The sequence below is a fragment of the Cynocephalus volans genome, chromosome 10 (assembly GCF_027409185.1).
Source record: "Cynocephalus volans isolate mCynVol1 chromosome 10, mCynVol1.pri, whole genome shotgun sequence".
In the NCBI taxonomy this organism is placed as follows: domain Eukaryota; kingdom Metazoa; phylum Chordata; class Mammalia; order Dermoptera; family Cynocephalidae; genus Cynocephalus; species Cynocephalus volans.
Window position 1 is genome coordinate 9,236,983 of NC_084469.1, and position 18,237 is coordinate 9,255,219.

The 18,237-nt window shown below is 34.2% G+C and overlaps 1 protein-coding gene across 6 annotated transcripts in view; it reads right to left on the bottom strand.

Moving 5' to 3' along the window:
• The window catches only part of SPAG9 (sperm associated antigen 9), a 130,404-nt gene that overhangs the window by 34,543 nt on the left and 77,624 nt on the right, over window positions 1-18,237 (bottom strand). For all 6 annotated transcript variants that reach the window (XM_063112694.1, XM_063112695.1, XM_063112693.1 and 3 more), the window contains 3 exons: window positions 11,249-11,456; window positions 10,584-10,683; window positions 5,669-5,790 (listed from right to left, as the gene is read on the bottom strand). In XM_063112694.1, coding sequence (XP_062968764.1) covers window positions 5,669-5,790; window positions 10,584-10,683; window positions 11,249-11,456 — 430 coding nt within the window. The remainder of the gene's footprint in view (window positions 1-5,668; window positions 5,791-10,583; window positions 10,684-11,248; window positions 11,457-18,237) is intronic.

The window sequence follows — 18,237 nt, forward strand, 5'->3', positions numbered from 1 at the left end:
ATTCATCTGACATATCTACTTGCATGGATTATAAAATTATATATAATTATTCATCACAAAACAAAGCTAAAGATTTTGCTGGCCAATTCTTTGTATCTGGTAGTCTATATTCTTTCTCATAGATAATATTTCAAAAGGATCAAGACTTTTCTGCCAAATATTTTAACAAACAGCATTATTTAGGGGGGCAAATAGCATTAATATAGATCAGAAATTGTTCCCCAAAACACAGCTAATATTACAGACTTTTGCCAAAAAATTTGGTCTTATTAATAGAGAACAAGGCCAAAGAAAGACAAGAACCCCAAGGCAGATGAAACCTTACCAAAGAAATTATGGTCTTAAAGCCCATGCATTCCATGTAAAGCAAAAACAAAGAACAAGAAATGTTTTACATAAGAAACAGCATGAAAATAGATCATTAATCTATAAAATTTTATGCACGACATGAAAAACATCTGGAATCACAATGTTATGAGTTAATGCATAATGATGTGCAAAAGACAGAAATAAAAGGTGATTTCCTTCGTTCATAGGGATGCTCTCTGATATACCTAAAAAATGCTTTAGCAATTCTTTCTTACAATAAAATTGAATATAATTAGATTAAAAACCTGAAATCAATAATGCAAAGTTTTCTTCAAAGTGCCACCTCTGAAATAATGATGTTCAGTTGTCACTTTATAGGAATTTGTGTTTAATATTCTAATGAGTACTGTAAGATAGGTATGTAAGAGCATTCAGTGCAAGATCCAATGGATAGTCTTTAGGGTGAAGAAAGAGATTTAATTTTGGTTCTCATAAGAAACTTGTAGAAATGAAGTAATACACTAGAGAATAATACTCAAAAAAACAAACAAACAAACAAACAAAAAAAACAACAAAGCAAAACAAAACAAAACACCCACCATTCACTCATCCCAAGAAATTGTGAGCCAATGTTGGAAAATCACATATTAATAGTAATATTTATAATCCAGGTAAACAGGAAGAAAATATTTCTAAAGGAAACTGCATAAGGCAAAGGAGGTAACATGACTCTGTATTTTAAAAATTTAATATTCCAAATGATTTAAAAACTATTTAAAATAAACAAAATCAAACTAGGAAGACTAAAAATTCAGTGCTTGTATATGGACTAATATTTTGTCTGTATTAAAATTTCCTTGAGGGCCGGCCCGTGGCTCACTCGGTAGAGTGCGGTGCTGATAACACCAAGGCCCCGGGTTCGGATCCCATATACGGATGGCCGGTTCGCTCACTGGCTCAGTGTGGTGCTGACAACACCAAGTCAAGGGTTAAGATCCCCTTACCGGTCATTTAAAAAAAAAAAAAAAAAAAAAAATTTCCTTGAAAATTCTCAAAGATCAGAGTACTTACGCGAGGAAAAATTAAATAGCAGAAATTGTAGCTTATTTAATCATTTCTCTACGTATTCTCCACAAACCCCCAAAAAGACAAACTAAAAAAGTTCCAACTCCACAATGACTTTTAGAAATACATTTTCTTTAAACACTGTGTTAACTTTTTACTAAAGCTATAGAGACAGAAAAAAATAGACTTTAGACTGGTTAGAAAAAGTTTATATAATAACTATGGTTGCTATAAATTTTCAAGCATTTAGATAAGCACAAAAGCTGAAAACATATGCAGGGCAAAAAAAAAAAAATATATGGTTGAGCAGAAAAAAATGACAAGAAAGCATTAAATGAGAACAGCAGCCAAGAACACCTAGCTTAAAAAGCAGTGATATTAATGTATTTAAAAGCATACACACCAGAATATTCCCCTGGGTAAGCAGCCCAAGAGAAAAATGAATGAGAATCTCAATTAGATTGTTTTCAGAAAGCAAGAACTAAACTCATTTATTTTAAAATGAGAGAGAGGAGACAAAGAAACTGAAAAGATGTAGAGAAACTATTAACTAAACACAATAAAGTATAAATATTATAAATAGAAAAAAATTTAAATTTGTACTATATGAGAAACATATCCTAAATATAGTTTCTAAAGTTTTCATTAAATTTACACATTCCCAATGAAGAGTTCTCTTGAAATCTAGTGTACAAATTTAATATACAATCAATAGGATTATCTAAAATTTTCATTTTGAAATGTATCAATAAAGACTAACTCAGTATAACTATAAGAAAAATGTAACGAAGTGGCCTCATTTCTATTCAAGGATTAAACAGTCTATTGAAGCATAAACTCAAGTATAATATAAATGAAAATTTTACCAATTAAAAACAAGCCTTTCTCAACAAGCTAGATAGGAAGAAAAAAAAAAAAAAAACAAGCAAAAAAACTGGTTGGCAGTTTTTAAAAATGAAGTCTTATGTGGATTTTAGCACCAATTCTCAAGCTAGGTCCAAAGACGGGCTTCAGAGTTATCTAGTAATCCCTTAAGAATGTATGCACCATTTTATCTAGTTCTGCATGTGCATTTTTCCAAAGGTATGCTGCTTTCTTACAAATTCTCCTGTAAAGAATTTTTAATTCCAAAAGATAAAGAATCACAGATATAGAGGTGAAACAAAACTGTTAGAACTATTCAGTAATCCCATTCACTTAGTTGATGTGCTATTTGCTAAAGACAAAACAGTGAGCAAAAGACACAGTTGTCTTGGCACAATGAGCTTATAGTCTATCCATGGAGACAGGTACATAAAAATAAGAATAAAATATGAAGAGTGGCATAACAAAATGCAGTGCCAACTTTAGGTGTGTCAAATGTAAAGCTTTCCAAATCATCTTAGGAATGTCTAGTAGGCAGCTTGTAAACAATAGTCTGGGGATCTAAAAAAAGATCTGACATGGATTTAAAAACTTAGGAGTAATTTGCCATGAAAACCAAGAACAATGAGAGCAAATATGACTTCCTAACAAAGAATCAGGCCTAGGATAGGAACACTGATATCTAAAAAATAAGTAGAGGAAACCGATCCTGCTCAGACAACTGAAAAGGAACAGACAGAGCAGGATAAGATGCAGGCAAGTCTGATATCACAGAAACCCAGCAAAGACAATTTTAAAGACAATACAATTGAGAAGTCATGTTAATAACTGAGAAAGAACCACTTGGATATGGCAAACAAGAAAGTTGTTTCAGGCGAGGTGAGTGTGGGGAAGAATGCCAGATTATGGTAGGATGAGGAGCAAGTAGCACTGGGGAAGTCTTGCCAAAGAAGCCACACTTTCAAGAAGTCTGTTTTGTTCACTGACATATCACAAGTATCTAGAATAGTGCCTGGCATATGTCTGACAACTCATCAATGTTGTTGCACAACGTAACTAGAAGTGGGAGGAGAGTGAGTAGATAGGTGGTAGGCAGTGCAGATACGGGGTCAGAGAAGGGCAGTATGTTTATCTTTAAATGGAAAAGCCCTGAACATGTTTACATTATAATGGGAAGAAGTTAGCAGACATACTAAAGTTGAAAATAAATAAGATAATTAAGAGAAAGAAACTCTCAAGAATATGGTGTATGAATGTATGATTTCCAAGTTCTAGAAAGTGGCCATAGGGAGGGAGTGACTAAAATGAATGGAGAAAAGGGTCAACGAAAATAAGAAAGTCAAAGGATGAGACACCAATCAAGAAAAAGGACAAACTGTTGGGGTTATTCAATCTGGTTCTTTTCTTCAAACCAAAGCATCATAATAAATAATCTATTAATTATACTTAATTTTCTGATTTCCAGAATATATTTGATTTAAAAGACCACCATTATTTCTAAATCCTACATGGCTTAATTCTTTGTAAGAGAAGAAAGTTTTGGGGTCACCAACCTCAAAAATTATTACTCACTCCTAGATTATGAGGCAACAGAGTACACAAATTATATTCAAAAGCACTTTATTTCGATTGATACAAAGAGGCAGCATGAACGAATTTGGGGGGATGGTGTACACTGATGCTGTTGGTGGTTACACAACTCTGCATTTGTAAAAACTTAAGTTGTACATCAAAAAGAGTGAATGTTATTGAATGTAAATTTAAATACAAATTTAAACATTTTTAAGTTCTCCTTTCTAACATTTTTTTGTATCTGCCCTTCAATTTTGCCAGGAAGTCAGTTTCTTAAACCAACAAAATCTCAAAAGTAAATTTTTATGTATAATTTGATGTTAACTAAAATTAAAGTATAAATTTAAATGTAAAAATGGACTATTCCTTAAGACTAGCCCTCCTTGAGAAATGCAATTCATTCAGTTTCTTCCAGTGCTTGGACTTTAAAGGTGGGAGTCTCTTTATATACTTGTATACTTACGTAGTAATATTTACATATTTCAATCTCTCTTACTAGAGAGATGTTTAGATAGAACTTGTGTTTCCTTTTAAAAATAGTTCACGTCAAGAACATAATTCACAATCAATGAATTTAATGTCAATTAATGCAAGCAATATAACTGTAGTCTATATTCACAAGAATTGACAAGTAGCACCTTTTAAGAAGTGTAGTGTGTATTGCAATTGCAATAACAGATACAAAATTTTTTTGTAGCCTGGTATCTATTCCAAAGGCATAGATTTTTAATTCTATATAGTTTTCAATTTCTGTAAGGTCTTAAGTTTTAAGAAGGGCACACCAAAGCTAATTTACCTAAGTCAGAATCATTTAAGTATTGCTGAGAAACACCTAGAGATCACCTAGAGCAGGGGTTGGCAAACTTTTTCTGTAAAGTGCCAGATGGTAAATATTTTAGACTTTTTGAGCCATATGATCTTGTTGCAAACTACTTAACTCTGCCATTGTGGGGCAAAAGCAACCATAGACAATAAGTAAACAAATGAGGGTGGTTATGTTCCAATAAAACTTTATTTACTATATACACAGGATAATCAGCTGGATTTAGCCCTTTATTTATTTATTTTTTTTTTGGCAGCTGGCTGGTACAGGGAACTGAACCCTTGACTTTGGTGTTACAAGGCTGGGCTTTAACCAACTGAGCTAACCAGCCAGCCCTTGGATTTAGCCCTTTAGCTGCACTTTGCTGGATCCTTGAACTAGAGTCCAGCTCATTCATTTTACACACAAAGAAAATAAGATCCAAAATGATTAGGCTATTTGGCAAAGGTCACCAGGTAAATAGTGGAAGAACCAAATGCAGTATTCTTTTTAAATCACGTGTTCTTCAACAACACAAACTTTAAAATAATTACATTTCCCACTGAGCTAAAACACAATAGTCAGTGAAAGCTCAGAAAAATCAAGTGTTATAATTTCTTATTTAATTAAGACCAAGATAATTTAATGAAATTTATTTAAGCCAGGAACTAACGATCTATCAATCCACACATCTACACATACACACACACCCCTACGTGTGTGTGTGTGTGTGTGTATATACACACACATATATATACATCAATCATTGTTCCTTATTTGTAATATCTGTTCTTGGAATATAGCAGAAGTTCAATAAATTGTGTTACACAAATTCAAACTACATAAATGCAACTTAATTTCAGGTATATCCATAGGCAAAGATGTTTTCACCTAAAACTTACATGATGTCAAATAATATGTTCCCAATAATTACCTAAAAGTGCAATAACCCTTACCACCAGGCCCTTGGGAACATTTTAAAGGAATTTTCGATTAAAACATTTAAAAAATCTATTTTTAAAACAATATAATACTTCCTCAGATGAGCTATCATACCTAGTAAATCTGCTCCTTCATCCACATCTCCAATTAGGCCTGAGCCAGCTGAAGACAGTTCTTCAAAGAGAGATTCTGTATTGCGATCAAAAGCTTTGTTCTCTATGCCTTTTGTGGGAGTGCTATGCAACAGAAACAACAAAACCAAATCAACAAATTACAAAGACTTTTTTACAGTGTAAAATAAATACAATGGGCTAAGCTGCATAGGAATCTCTTCCCTACAATTTACATTTACTATAAAACATAATTTAAAAATATTTCTCTGAGGTTTCCTAAGACATTCCAACTAAACTCCATAGAGATAACCAGAGAAGAAATTATGGAACATTTTCGTTGTGAGATCCCAGCAAACACAAATAGTAATGGCAGCTACTCTGTTCTGTACCAGGCAGTGGTCTAAGTGTTTCACATAGACTACCTATTTAATCCTCACAACTACCCTACAAAGTAGGTGCTGCTGTTACCCCAACAGATTAGGAAGCTAAAGAAGTTAAGGAATTTGCCAAGATCACTTAACAAGTAAGTGAAAGAGGCAGGATTCAAATCCACACAGTCTGGTCTCAGAATCCATGATCTTAATTACCATGTTACATGTTTAGTATAAATTAGCATGACTTTTTAATGTTTCTTTTAAGGACAATTTTTTTTTTCTTTTAAGGACAATGTGTTTAAAATTTTAAATGCAAATACCCACTGACACAAGAATTCTATGCCAAAAAAATGTCCTATGAAAACCCTGTCACAAGAAAGCAATTATGTATGTAAAAGATGGTCAAAGAAGCATTTTTATAGTGGCAAAAAGTTGAAATGACCTAAGAATCATTAATAGGAGACAGATGAAATAAGTTATGGATATAAGTATAAAGTTAAAATTTTAACTTTATTGTTAAAAACATTAAAATAGAGCTTTAAAAACTAAAGAAACCCATAATACAAAGTTTTTAATTTTTTAAAGGCAAGTTGCAAAACAGTATATATTATAAGCCCTTTTCTGCAGGGGTATGGAGGGAATGGAGAAGTGTGTATGTTTGTGTCCTAATGCTATATTAATAGAAAAAACTGTGCAAGATTTCCAGTTAAACACAGTAAATTGAATACAGTCATTTATCACCTAATAAATCAGAAACCTGACTAAAATGACATTTAAGAAATTAAAAAGCTATACACCTAAAGGGCATAGTGAATAGGAAAAAAAAACTACAGTAGATGAAATGTGAACAACATTCTGTAAGATGGAAAACAGCAGCTGATTTAACAGACCAGAGAAAGCTGAAACTTAAGCCATTGGGGTTTAGGATCCTTCCTAAATGTTAACATGCTGCCAGACCCCCTAAAAGACCCAGGATTTGAAACTACCAGCAACTGTGGAGGTGAGCATGTGAGGGGAAATATAAAACAGAAGATGGGATAAAAGACTGCACAAGAAGCAGTAGGAATCCTAGATGCAATCCTCCACAGCAGTAAGACCTCCCTTCTGTCAGCACAGCTCCATGAACAATGGAAGCTGAGTTTAAATGTCAGCATTATTTACTTAAGTATAAGCAAAACAGCCACAGAGCACCAGACATTTAAAGAAGGCCTCTATTATAAAAGAAAGAGCCCAGAACAAAGGGGATGTGACTCAGAAGGCACTAAGAGCAAAAGGAGAAAATGCAGGCAGCAGCAGCATCAAAAAAACAGGAAAACAAAAACCTTCCCCCCGCCCCAGAACAAATACTATATCCATAAAACAATTTCAGGACAGTATAAAAAGTAACAATCCAAGAAAAAGAAAAAGCTTAGATAAAAATCTGTCAGAAATCAGAATAAAAGTAGAAAAGACGGAAAAGGGGAAGAAAAAAGGAAAAAACAAAATAAGGAGAAATAGAGAATTTCTCAGAATTGGGGTGTAAGAATTTTCTGATGAAAGGACTCACTTCCAATAAGGAGATTTAAAAGAAGACCTTTATACCAAGCACAGCATCATGAATTTAAAAAAAAAAAAAAAAGAAAAAGAAGGGCAGTAGGGGGATGGGGGGACCACGGAGGGATAAAGTGAAGATCCTAAAAGCTTCCAGAGAATATATACAAAGAAGCAAGAACCCAAAAGGTACGACCCTGAATTCAATGTGACAATGAAGCAATATCTTCACAATTCCAACCTATAAATCTGTATCTAGCCAAACTATCAAGCATGTCTTCAAATGGCATTTGTCACTGCCAAGTTTTCAGTTCTCAAAAATTAACTTCTCATTCACCCTTTGCCTTGTGAGCTGGTAAGAATATGCTCTGTCAAAAACAAAGGCGTAAATCAAGAAGAAGGATTACACGGTATCCAGGAAACAGAGGATTTAACAGAGGAGAGAAGTGAGAGAATTCCCGAGATGACAGTGCCGGCATATTCCAGAACCAGAGCAAATACAACAGTATAGATTGGAGAATGAGAATAGAAGGCCATGGGAGAGAGTGCTCTAGGAAACAGACAGGTTTTGTGTTTGGTCATATTAAGGATGTTCACACTTAACAACCGCAGAGAGTCAGGTCTGTAGAAACTTAAGGAAGACAAATAAAACCACCCAAGGCTTTACTATTTCCAGAAAAACACAAAGTTGTAAAAGAAAGAATATGTAATTATAGTATATTCTCTGGCTACGATATGATTGATATTTATACAGTTATAATGATATAAACAAGGAATATTAATTTAACAAAATTGAGATATAATTATACTGGGAGGATGAAAGAAAAGATAGTGGATTAAGGAGTTGTAGTCGCATCACCTTCCACTACCGAAAGTCAACAGCTGTTTCAATCAGGGTTCCTCATTTGATCCACAGAATACAGAAAATGATTTGAGTGACTATTATCTCTGTTCTTCCAAGGAAAGCACATAGCCAGTAGTACCATTCTAGACGCACAGGAGTAGAGCTAATTCATTATATACAAGGGATGCCTTAGGGCATGAGGACTTAATTATCAGAATCCCAGCTGAGAAAGGGAGGGACCAAGGAAGAGCAGCACAAGGCATGTTATTTACACACATGAAAACAAAAAGCATAAAAGAGAGCTAAGAAGTGATGGAGGTTTCCTCCTAGGAGTGGTAATGAGGGGTCAATAGGGGCAAGGGGCCACTATTACCCTTCATACTTGTATTACCATTTGACTTTAAAACTGCATACATTCATTAGTCTAATAAGAAAAAAATTTAAATTTTTAAAAAGAGGTTCAGAATGACAAAAGTACACAAATTTAATAAGTAATGCATCTCCTAGGCTTAGGAGAGGGTGAATAAGAAACAAATTTCACTTGCTTCTCTCTGCATTGTTTAAATTTTTAAATAAACAATAAAGGAAAAAATATTTTAACAGGTCACAGACTTTGAAATCAGAGTCCTAGATGTGAATCCCAGCTTCACCTCTTGCTAGTTTGATAATCTTGGACAAGTTACTATATGTTTCTGAGTGTCATCTGTAAAATGGGGATGAAGACATCTACTTCATAAGGTTGTAGTTAAAATCAAATTTTACAGGGCCGGCCCATGGCTCACTTGGGAGAGTGTGGTACTAAACACCAGGGCCACAGGTTCGGATCCCTATATAGGGATGGCCGGTTAGCTCACTTGGGAGAGCGTGGTGCTGACAACACCAAGTCAAGGGTTAAGATTCCCTTACCGGTCATCTTTTAAAAAAATTTAAAAAAAAAAAAAAAAAAAAATCAAATTTTACAAAATAATAACACTAACAATAATATTACTTAACATTTATTGAATGGGGCACTTTGCCAATGATTTAACATATATTGATTCATTTAATCCTCACAACCATCTGAGGTACTATCATAATCCTCTTTTACAGATGAGGAAATGTAACTAAGATTCAAATTTGAAGTAGGCCTTGAACCCACAGTCTTGCTTTTAATCACTTCAGCATACTGCACGATGCTCAGCAGAGATCAATAAATGGCATGTATTCTTATGGTCATTAATTAATTAAAAGATAAAATTTATGGAAGAAATTCAAAGAGAGGCAGTAGCTCCAGTCTGACTTTCTTGAACCACAACATATTTCTGATAATCTTGCTTAACATGATACCTAACCATTTTCTTCCTAGCACTAAACAGCCATCTCATGTAAAATGATGCTAAAATGAGACTAGTATCTTCCAATACTGAGATCATTACAATTCTGATAGGACAAGTACATTCTCTTCTTCCTGATCTGGGGGAAGAAACAAAGCTTGCTCAAATTGTTACTTCCCTCACTCCTGCTTGTTTCCTCAAGTTACAGAAACTATGGGATACTTCTTGGCTGTCTTTTTTTCCCCATCTGCTATGGTCTGAATGTGTCCTCTCTAAAATTCAATTGTTGCCAATGTGATAGTATTAAGAGGTAGGGCCTTTAAGAAGTGATTAGGCCATAAGAGCTCCTCCATCGAGAGTGGGATTAAGGTCCTTAAAAAAGAGGCTTCATGCAGTGTTCAGCTAGCTTGCCCTTCTACCTTGTGACAACACAGCATTCCTCCCTACCAGAAGATGCAGCATCAAGGTGCCACCTTGGAAGCACAGTAGCCCTCTAGACAAGTGAACCTGCCAGTGCCTTGATCTTGGACTTCCTAGTCTCCAGAACTGTGAGAAAATAATTTTCTGTTCTTATCAATTACCTAGTCTCAGATATTTTGTTAAGCACAAAAAGGACTAAGACACCATCCTTCCAAATTCTCCCGATTCCTGATGCTGCAAAGGTAACATTTCATTTCACAGAAAATTTAAACTGCATACAATGTCCAGTTTTAAAAATAGCAATTGGGATATAATACCAACATTCTTGAGCAAAAAATTTTAATTCATTTTGTACAGTCAGACACCAGAGAACAGAGTGCTTACTGGAGTGGGGAAAAGGAAAGATAAGATGCCTTAATTTGACATTTACAGTACCTTGAACCTTTATATCCACTGAGATCTTTGTCCATATCCAACTCAGGAGTGGATTCAATGATTGCTTGAACTTCTGACTTCTCTTCATTTTCAGCAGAACCTAAAGAAAGAATGTCACGAAATAAACAGTACATATATTACATAGTGCCCCTAATACAAAAAATCTTGTTTTTATGGTTGTAAACATGTCATTTGAACATTTAAAAAATGTAAAAGAGTGGGTACTAGGAAACATAGGGTTAGACAATATGTCATGTATCCAGTTAGCAGTCAATCTCAGAAACTAATAAGTAACCAGGGAAAGTTCTCATTTGTGTTTCTTGGGACACACAGTGCAATGTATCCAAGGCCCTGCTTTCATTCCTACCTAAGCGGTGGATTACAAAGACACTAAAGACAAAGACTAATAAACCTAAAGTAGTGAACAGAAATGGACTGTCTTCCTGCTTTTCAGGCTCTCTAAGCTCTCAGCCCCCAACATTCTTCTCCCAAAATATTATTTAATCATTACCTCTTTTAAGCTTATTCAAAATTGAACAAAATTAATTATCTACCTATTTTATAAATCTAAAGCAGGCAACACCCCAAAGACATATTTTCTCATACCCCCATCATCTGGGTTTACTGAATACTTTGCTAGTAAGTAAAGAACAAGGGTCACTTACCAGTAGATACATTTCTAGTTTCTTGAGCTACCTGTACTTCAATGTGCTTGCTTATCTCTGACTTATGTGGTGTATCTGTAACTTTCTCAAATCCTTCATTATCTTCCTTTAAGGGAGTATCAATAGGAATTGCTGCCACATCTGAATTAGCTGTTGATGCTGGAGTGGTAGCTTTAGACCCACATTGGCTAACATCAGAAAGTTCATCCTACAAATGAAAATAATTAAGAAGAAAATTTTAACCAAGCAATTTATTCTAAAGCACTCTAAAAATGGGTTAAGAAATAAACTTGCCCAGAAAAAGTTCTATTTTTAAAAAAGCAATAAAGAGTCACTGGTTACTAATAAATAATCTCTCTAAACTACTTGCTAATAATTGGGAAATATTTAAGCAAATAATATTTTTCCAGACATATATGAGGTCTTTCTAAACAGAAAATTTGAAAACAAAAGTTTGGAGGTATTATACATTAATGTCAACATCAGTTTTTAATGGAAGTTGCAATACTGTACAATCATTTGATAATAAAGACCTACTTTAAAACACTTAGAGCACATATTCTGTAGTAGCTACTCTAAAATGGCAGTGAAACAGCCAGATTCTTAATTTCAGGATAATTATGTAAAGTGTGGTCTTATAACATCCTACATTCAAATCATTTGAAGTAACTGTTAAATGGGCAGATTATAAGTCCAGACCCAGACTTAATGCACCAAACTCTGGTTAGTGAGATCAGATGGTCTGCATTTTCACAAGCAACCCAGGTGATTTATACACTCAAAATTTGATAACTATTATTCTAGGGTCTACAGATCGGCTTCAAGAGGTACGTGCACAAATTGCATGCAAAAATATGTGTGTAATGCATTTTTCCTGGGAAAAGAAACTACAGCTTTTATCAGGTTTTCAAAGGGGTTTGTGACTCCAAAATAATTAAAAACAATTATCCAATGGCTACCAAAAATGAGGCAGTTCTTTTACAGCAAAGTACCTAGGTCTTAAGAGAACCTGACAAAAAGTTTAGTACTGCTACTGCTACTACTAAATAATAAGGATTAGGGTAAATTCAATGAATTTACCATTCACTAAATATATGATTTTGGATAAGTTATGCATTCTTTCTCCACTATGTTTTATCATCTACTTCATAGAACTACTATAAATTATTCTATACAACGGCTTGGTAATGTGTTTCATGCATACTAAGTATTTAAAATGTTAGCCATTATTACAATTTATAACAGGAATTATAATTCCCTTTATCCCTTCGACAGTTCCCCTACAATCTTCATCCCTAGCCCAGGCTCTTTTTTTAAAGGATGAGAAACATAGAAAGGTGAAGAATTTGAATGGCAGACGCAGCGTGGAGTTACTTGTTAAGACTTTGGAATATCTTAGCTCCACATGGATAAAATCCAAGTATCTGCTGAAGACCTTCATTTCAGTAAATTCTTGATATTGTCAACTTTTGACAGTTTATACTGTACTTGCACTTTATATTGTACAGTTTATACTGTATAATAATTGGCCAGCTACTGATTGTATTATTGCTCATCATCATTATAAGAAACACATATATCCATGGCAGACAATGATCCATTTACCAAAACTGAATCTCTTCTGAGATTCTGAATCTATCAAAAGAAAAATAAAATGGTATGTCCATGTTAGAGTACAACACTTACTCAAAATAAATTTTTAATAATGTAGGAAAATGTTTATATGTTAAATTGAAAAACATGTACACTTTTTTTAAAGGAATAATCAAAGGTGTGTATGTGCTGCCATTTAAAACAGCAAAAAATTGCAAACAATCAAATTCATAGCAGCAAAGGTTAGAATGGTTGTTGTCAGGGGCCGGGGGGACGGGGAAATGGAGAGATACCAATCAACAGGCATAAAGTTTCAGTCAAGCAAGATGTGTAAGCTCTAGAGATCTGCTGTACAACACTGTACCTATAGTCAATAATAACATAATGTACTCTTAACATTTTAAGAGGGTATTTCTCCTGCTGTTTGTGGTGGATTGAATTGTGTCTTCCCAAAGTTTAATGTGTTGGAGGCTTGGTCCCCACTATGACAGTGTTAAGAGGGTGGGAAATCCTATCTATTGTGGTCACTGAGAGGTGGGGCCTTGAAGAAGTGATTAGATTGTGAGGACCCTGCCATACTGAATGGTTTAATGGTGGTCATGGGTGTGGTTCTGAGGGCTTTAAAAGAAGAGCACATGAGGAATTCTCTCTCTCTGCTCTACCATTCTGCTATGTGAGACCCCTGAATCAATGTCACCACCAATAAGGCCTTCACCAGATATGTTCCCTGAATTTTGGACTTCCCAACCTCTGAAAGTGTAAGCAATAAATATTGTTTCTTTACCCAGTTGCAGGTATTTTGTTGTAAACAACAAAAATGGACTAATATAGTGTTCTTACCACAATAAAATATAAAAATAAAAAACTGCAAACAACTTTAATGCTCCCAAATAGGCAATTAAGCAAATTATGGTATATCCACACAACACAACATTACCCAGCACTTAAAAAACTGTGTTGTAGAAGAATATTTACTGAGATGGAAAATATTCACAATATTTTGAAAAGATAGTGGGGATTAAAATGGTTTTATGCAGTTTAATAAATTAAAAATACATGAGAGTACCTCAAAAAGTTCATGAAAAAATAGAATTAAAATATAATAGAAATCTTCCAATTAACTTTTTGAAGTACCTCATATATACAGGTTGAGCATCCCTAATCCAAGAATCCAAAATCCAAAATGCTTCAAAATCTGCAACTTTTTGAGCACCAAATAATGCTCAAAGGAAATGCTCATTGGAGCATTTCAGATTTTGGATTGTCAGATTAGGGATGCTCAATCACCAAATATAATGCAAATAGTTCAAAATCCAAAAAAAGTCCAAAATCCAAAACACTTCTGGTCCGAAGCATTTCAGATAAGGGATACTCAACCTGTAACAGAATATAAAATGATATATAAAGTGTGATCCCAAGGTTTTTAAAAAAGCATATAAAGTGACTAAATATAGCAAATAAAAATTTTCCTTGTTTATAATACTTTACTATTTTTTCCAAATTTTTTAACAATAGGTGTGTACTACCTTTATGATCAGGTAAAAAAGTTCTAAACAAATTTGAGTTATATAACTAGATGAAATTTTCTTTCAATTTAGGAGAAAGCTTTGAGAAAATGAAAACCACTCATAGAATTTATGAACTGGGGGCTATCCATTCATTAATGGCTTGAGTTTAAGATAACTTTATCTGTCATCTGAAATACAATTTTAACCATATGCTAATAAAATTAGCTGAACTGCACAGCCAATTATTTTATTCTGTGCATCTCAAATATTGGGCTGCTTTCCATTGAGAAGGAAGGCAATAGAAAGAAAGAAATAGCTCAATTCTTCAATACCTCCCTCCCCTCACCCCATAAAATTAAAAGATACAACTGCTGGCTATTCCCTTGAGTTAGTGACTGATAAAATATCTGAAAAAAATCTACTAAGTCAAGCAAATTAGCTTGTTTGGAGATAAGTCAGAAAAACCAACAGTAATGATTTTGGAGCCAAGGAGGCCTGCAGCGAAGACAAGCTCCTGAGCACCACTCTCTGTCTTTGCTTTGATGTGCACTCGATTGAAAAATGAAAGTGGTATTATTTTGGTTAATCTGGCAGCCTGGCTTATTCATATTTATGTTATGATATATAGGAATTCCCATTCTTTAAAGGTTTAGAATATGAGGGTACTTAAAAAAAGTTTGTGGAAAAATATAATTAAAAGATAATACAAATCTTTCCATGAACTTTTTGAAGTACCCTCATATAAAACACATTTAAAAATATAAAATAGTCCATGATCCTGACAAACAATACTCATGAATGCACTTAAACCTAGGAAGACTGTGGATTAAGGAAGCACTAGAGAATATCAAGTTCATCTACACTGAGAAAATAATATGCCTTTTAAGCTATTTGAAAAATAAATAATTTGAGGTCAATCTTGGACTTGTCATTTACCTCCAAAATAAAAGTCAGATAAAGAAATTTTTTCTTCTTCCTCTTTATCATTCCAGCCCCCCCCCCCCCCCCCCAAAAAAAGCCTGGGTATTTTCACCTTAGAAAAATTTTTACTTAATAATTAAAAAGTTCACGATATAAACAGTTTGGCAAAAGCACACTTCCCCAAATTCATTTGTGGATCTGGGAGTGTGAAATAAAATAACCAAGACAGCTGAACCAAAAACGAGGAAAGAACTATGATACCTCAGGGATCCCAATGTTTTGGGCTACAAGGAAGTGGTAAATTAAGATCTACTTAGAAGAAAATTATTTTACATTTGTCCTAGGCTATCCAAATAACATGAGATTTATTTATCTGTAACTTACTTCCCTTTTACCATATAAAAATATTTTACACTCTTTAAAATAGCTCACTATGTGGGCTGTACTTCTGACAACTGGATCCCAGGGATATAGCATGAGAACTGAGGAGGGAAAACGCTCTGGATTTTAGGGGATGGTTTTATCTATCTAAGCAAAGACTTTGATGGGAAGTCTTTGCTAGAGCATTTAGCTGGGGGCACAATATTCTTGTATTATAACTCTTATGGAGAAAATTATGAAATTCAGTCACTACTGCCTCCAACGGAGGATAGAATGAAGAGAGACGAGCCTAATGTCAACCTATTAAAAGATAAAATACATTACACTTTTGGTCAACAGTAAGCTCATAAGATAATACATACAAAATGAGGGAAAGTTCTTAACTGGGACCTAAATGAAAACTAGAAACATTTATTATGAGTTATTCAACATAAAGTTTTGGAGGATTTGCCAACTATTATTTCACATTCAATGTGTGGCTTCTTCAGACTGCAAATTCCTATTTCCTATTATTATGTATTATATTAGACTTTATAGGTCATATGCCGGGTTGTGCTGTTTTGGATAACAGTCTTGACTACAAATGCCACTTTATTTATTTTAAGACCATGAGCCTATCAAATCCTATGTCTGATGTCATTAGGATATCTTTTTCAAGGGCATGTGTGGGTGCCAGACATGGAGACTTACACAGCTGTCAAACCTCTTTCTGACATACTTACTTATTTGTAACCCTACTTCTCCCTTTAGAGTCTTTAACGAACTGTTACATTGCAGGCTGTGCATGTCAATGGAGAATGTCCACAAAAAGCAATGACCTAATTTGGAGCTGCAGTACCGTAACTATAAGGAAATGGCATGCCTGTGCATGTTTAAGTTGTGCTGTAAAAAAACAAATATAATTCAAAGATAATATACAAATTATCATGGGCTAACAAGCACAAGAAAAGATGATGAATATCACTAAACACCAGGGAAACACAAATCAAAACCACAATGAGATATCACCTCACCCCCATTAGGATAGCTACTATTAAAAAAACGACCAAAAAAACAGAAAATAACAAGGTTGGTAAGGATGTGAGGAAACTGGAACCCTTGTACACTGTTGGTAGGATTGTACAAGGGTACAACTGCTCTGGAAAATAGTATAGAGGTTCCTCAAAAAATTACCATATCAAAGAAAAGAAAAAAAAATTACCGTATCATCTAGCAATCTCACTTCTGGGTATATATCCAAAAGAAGTGAAAGCAAGGTCTCAAAGAGATATTTGTACACTCATATTCACAGAAGCATTATTCACCATAGCTGAATAATGTGATTTGGAAGCAAACCAAATGTCCATCAATTGATGACTAAATAAACAAAATGTGATATATACATATGACGGAATATTATTCAGACCTAAAAAGGAATTGTGTCACATACTGTAACATGGATGAACCATGAGGACATTATGCTAACTGAAATAAGCCAGTATCAAAAAGACATATACTCCATGATTCTATTTATATGAGGTATCTAACATATGAGGTCAAATTGGTAGAAACAGAAAATAGAATAGTGGTTACAAGGGGCTGGGTGGAGGGAAGAGAGGGGAGCTATTGTTTAATGGGTATAGAGTTTTAGATTTGCAAAATGAAAAAGTTCTGGAGATCTGTTTTATAATAATATGAATATACTTAACACTACCAAACTATATACTTAAAAATGGCAAGGTACTAAATTTTGTGTTTTCACTATCACCATAACAAAAAAATAAGTGAAATTACTTTTAGTTTCACCTGAGACACAGTGGTGAAAGCAATTTGGTCTTTATGCTACTTTCCTACTGGTTTTAGATATCAGGCTAAAAGTCTATAAGCCTTTCAAAATATTTTCAATTGTTCCATTAATCAAACGTGTCATGTGCTCAGTGCTGTATAGAACACATACGTCATCTGTTATCTGGCATTGTACCATAACTGTTTATTTCCTAGTAGACTGTAAACTATGTTCATAACTATGGAAAATAAATTATCACATTAAGGACAACTTATAAACATTACATATTCTTGTGTAGTGTTTTCTTAAGTAGCCTGCCTAACTTTATCTGAAATAAGCTAAAAATAAAAGGGGAAAGCAACTCTGCTACATAAGTTTGTATGTCTTTTAGAATTGAAGCCAGATGAAAGTAAAGACAAAATTACAAGTAAGTAATTAGCCCCATATAGGATCTTCTACTATAACATGCATCACTTTATAATTTTATATTTCTTTCACCCCAAGTAAAAGCAGTGGTTCTTAAACTCTTTTGATTTACAACTCTATGACATAACAGAGTCACAAAATACTGTGTGTACATGCATTTCGTATAATTTGATTCCTGGGGTAGTATGTGACCCAAAGAAATACTGAGAACTGTAACTCTAGACACATTTAGATAAAACACATCCAGGTGTAAATAGTATTGTAGAGCTCCCTCCCACCGCCAGCCCTGTAGGTCCCAGCCTCCACAGTGCTATCAGCAGCATGGACTTCCTTCTCTTCCTCTTCCTCCATTCTGTAAGACCCTACAGACCAAATGTACTCTCTCCTCAGGCTGC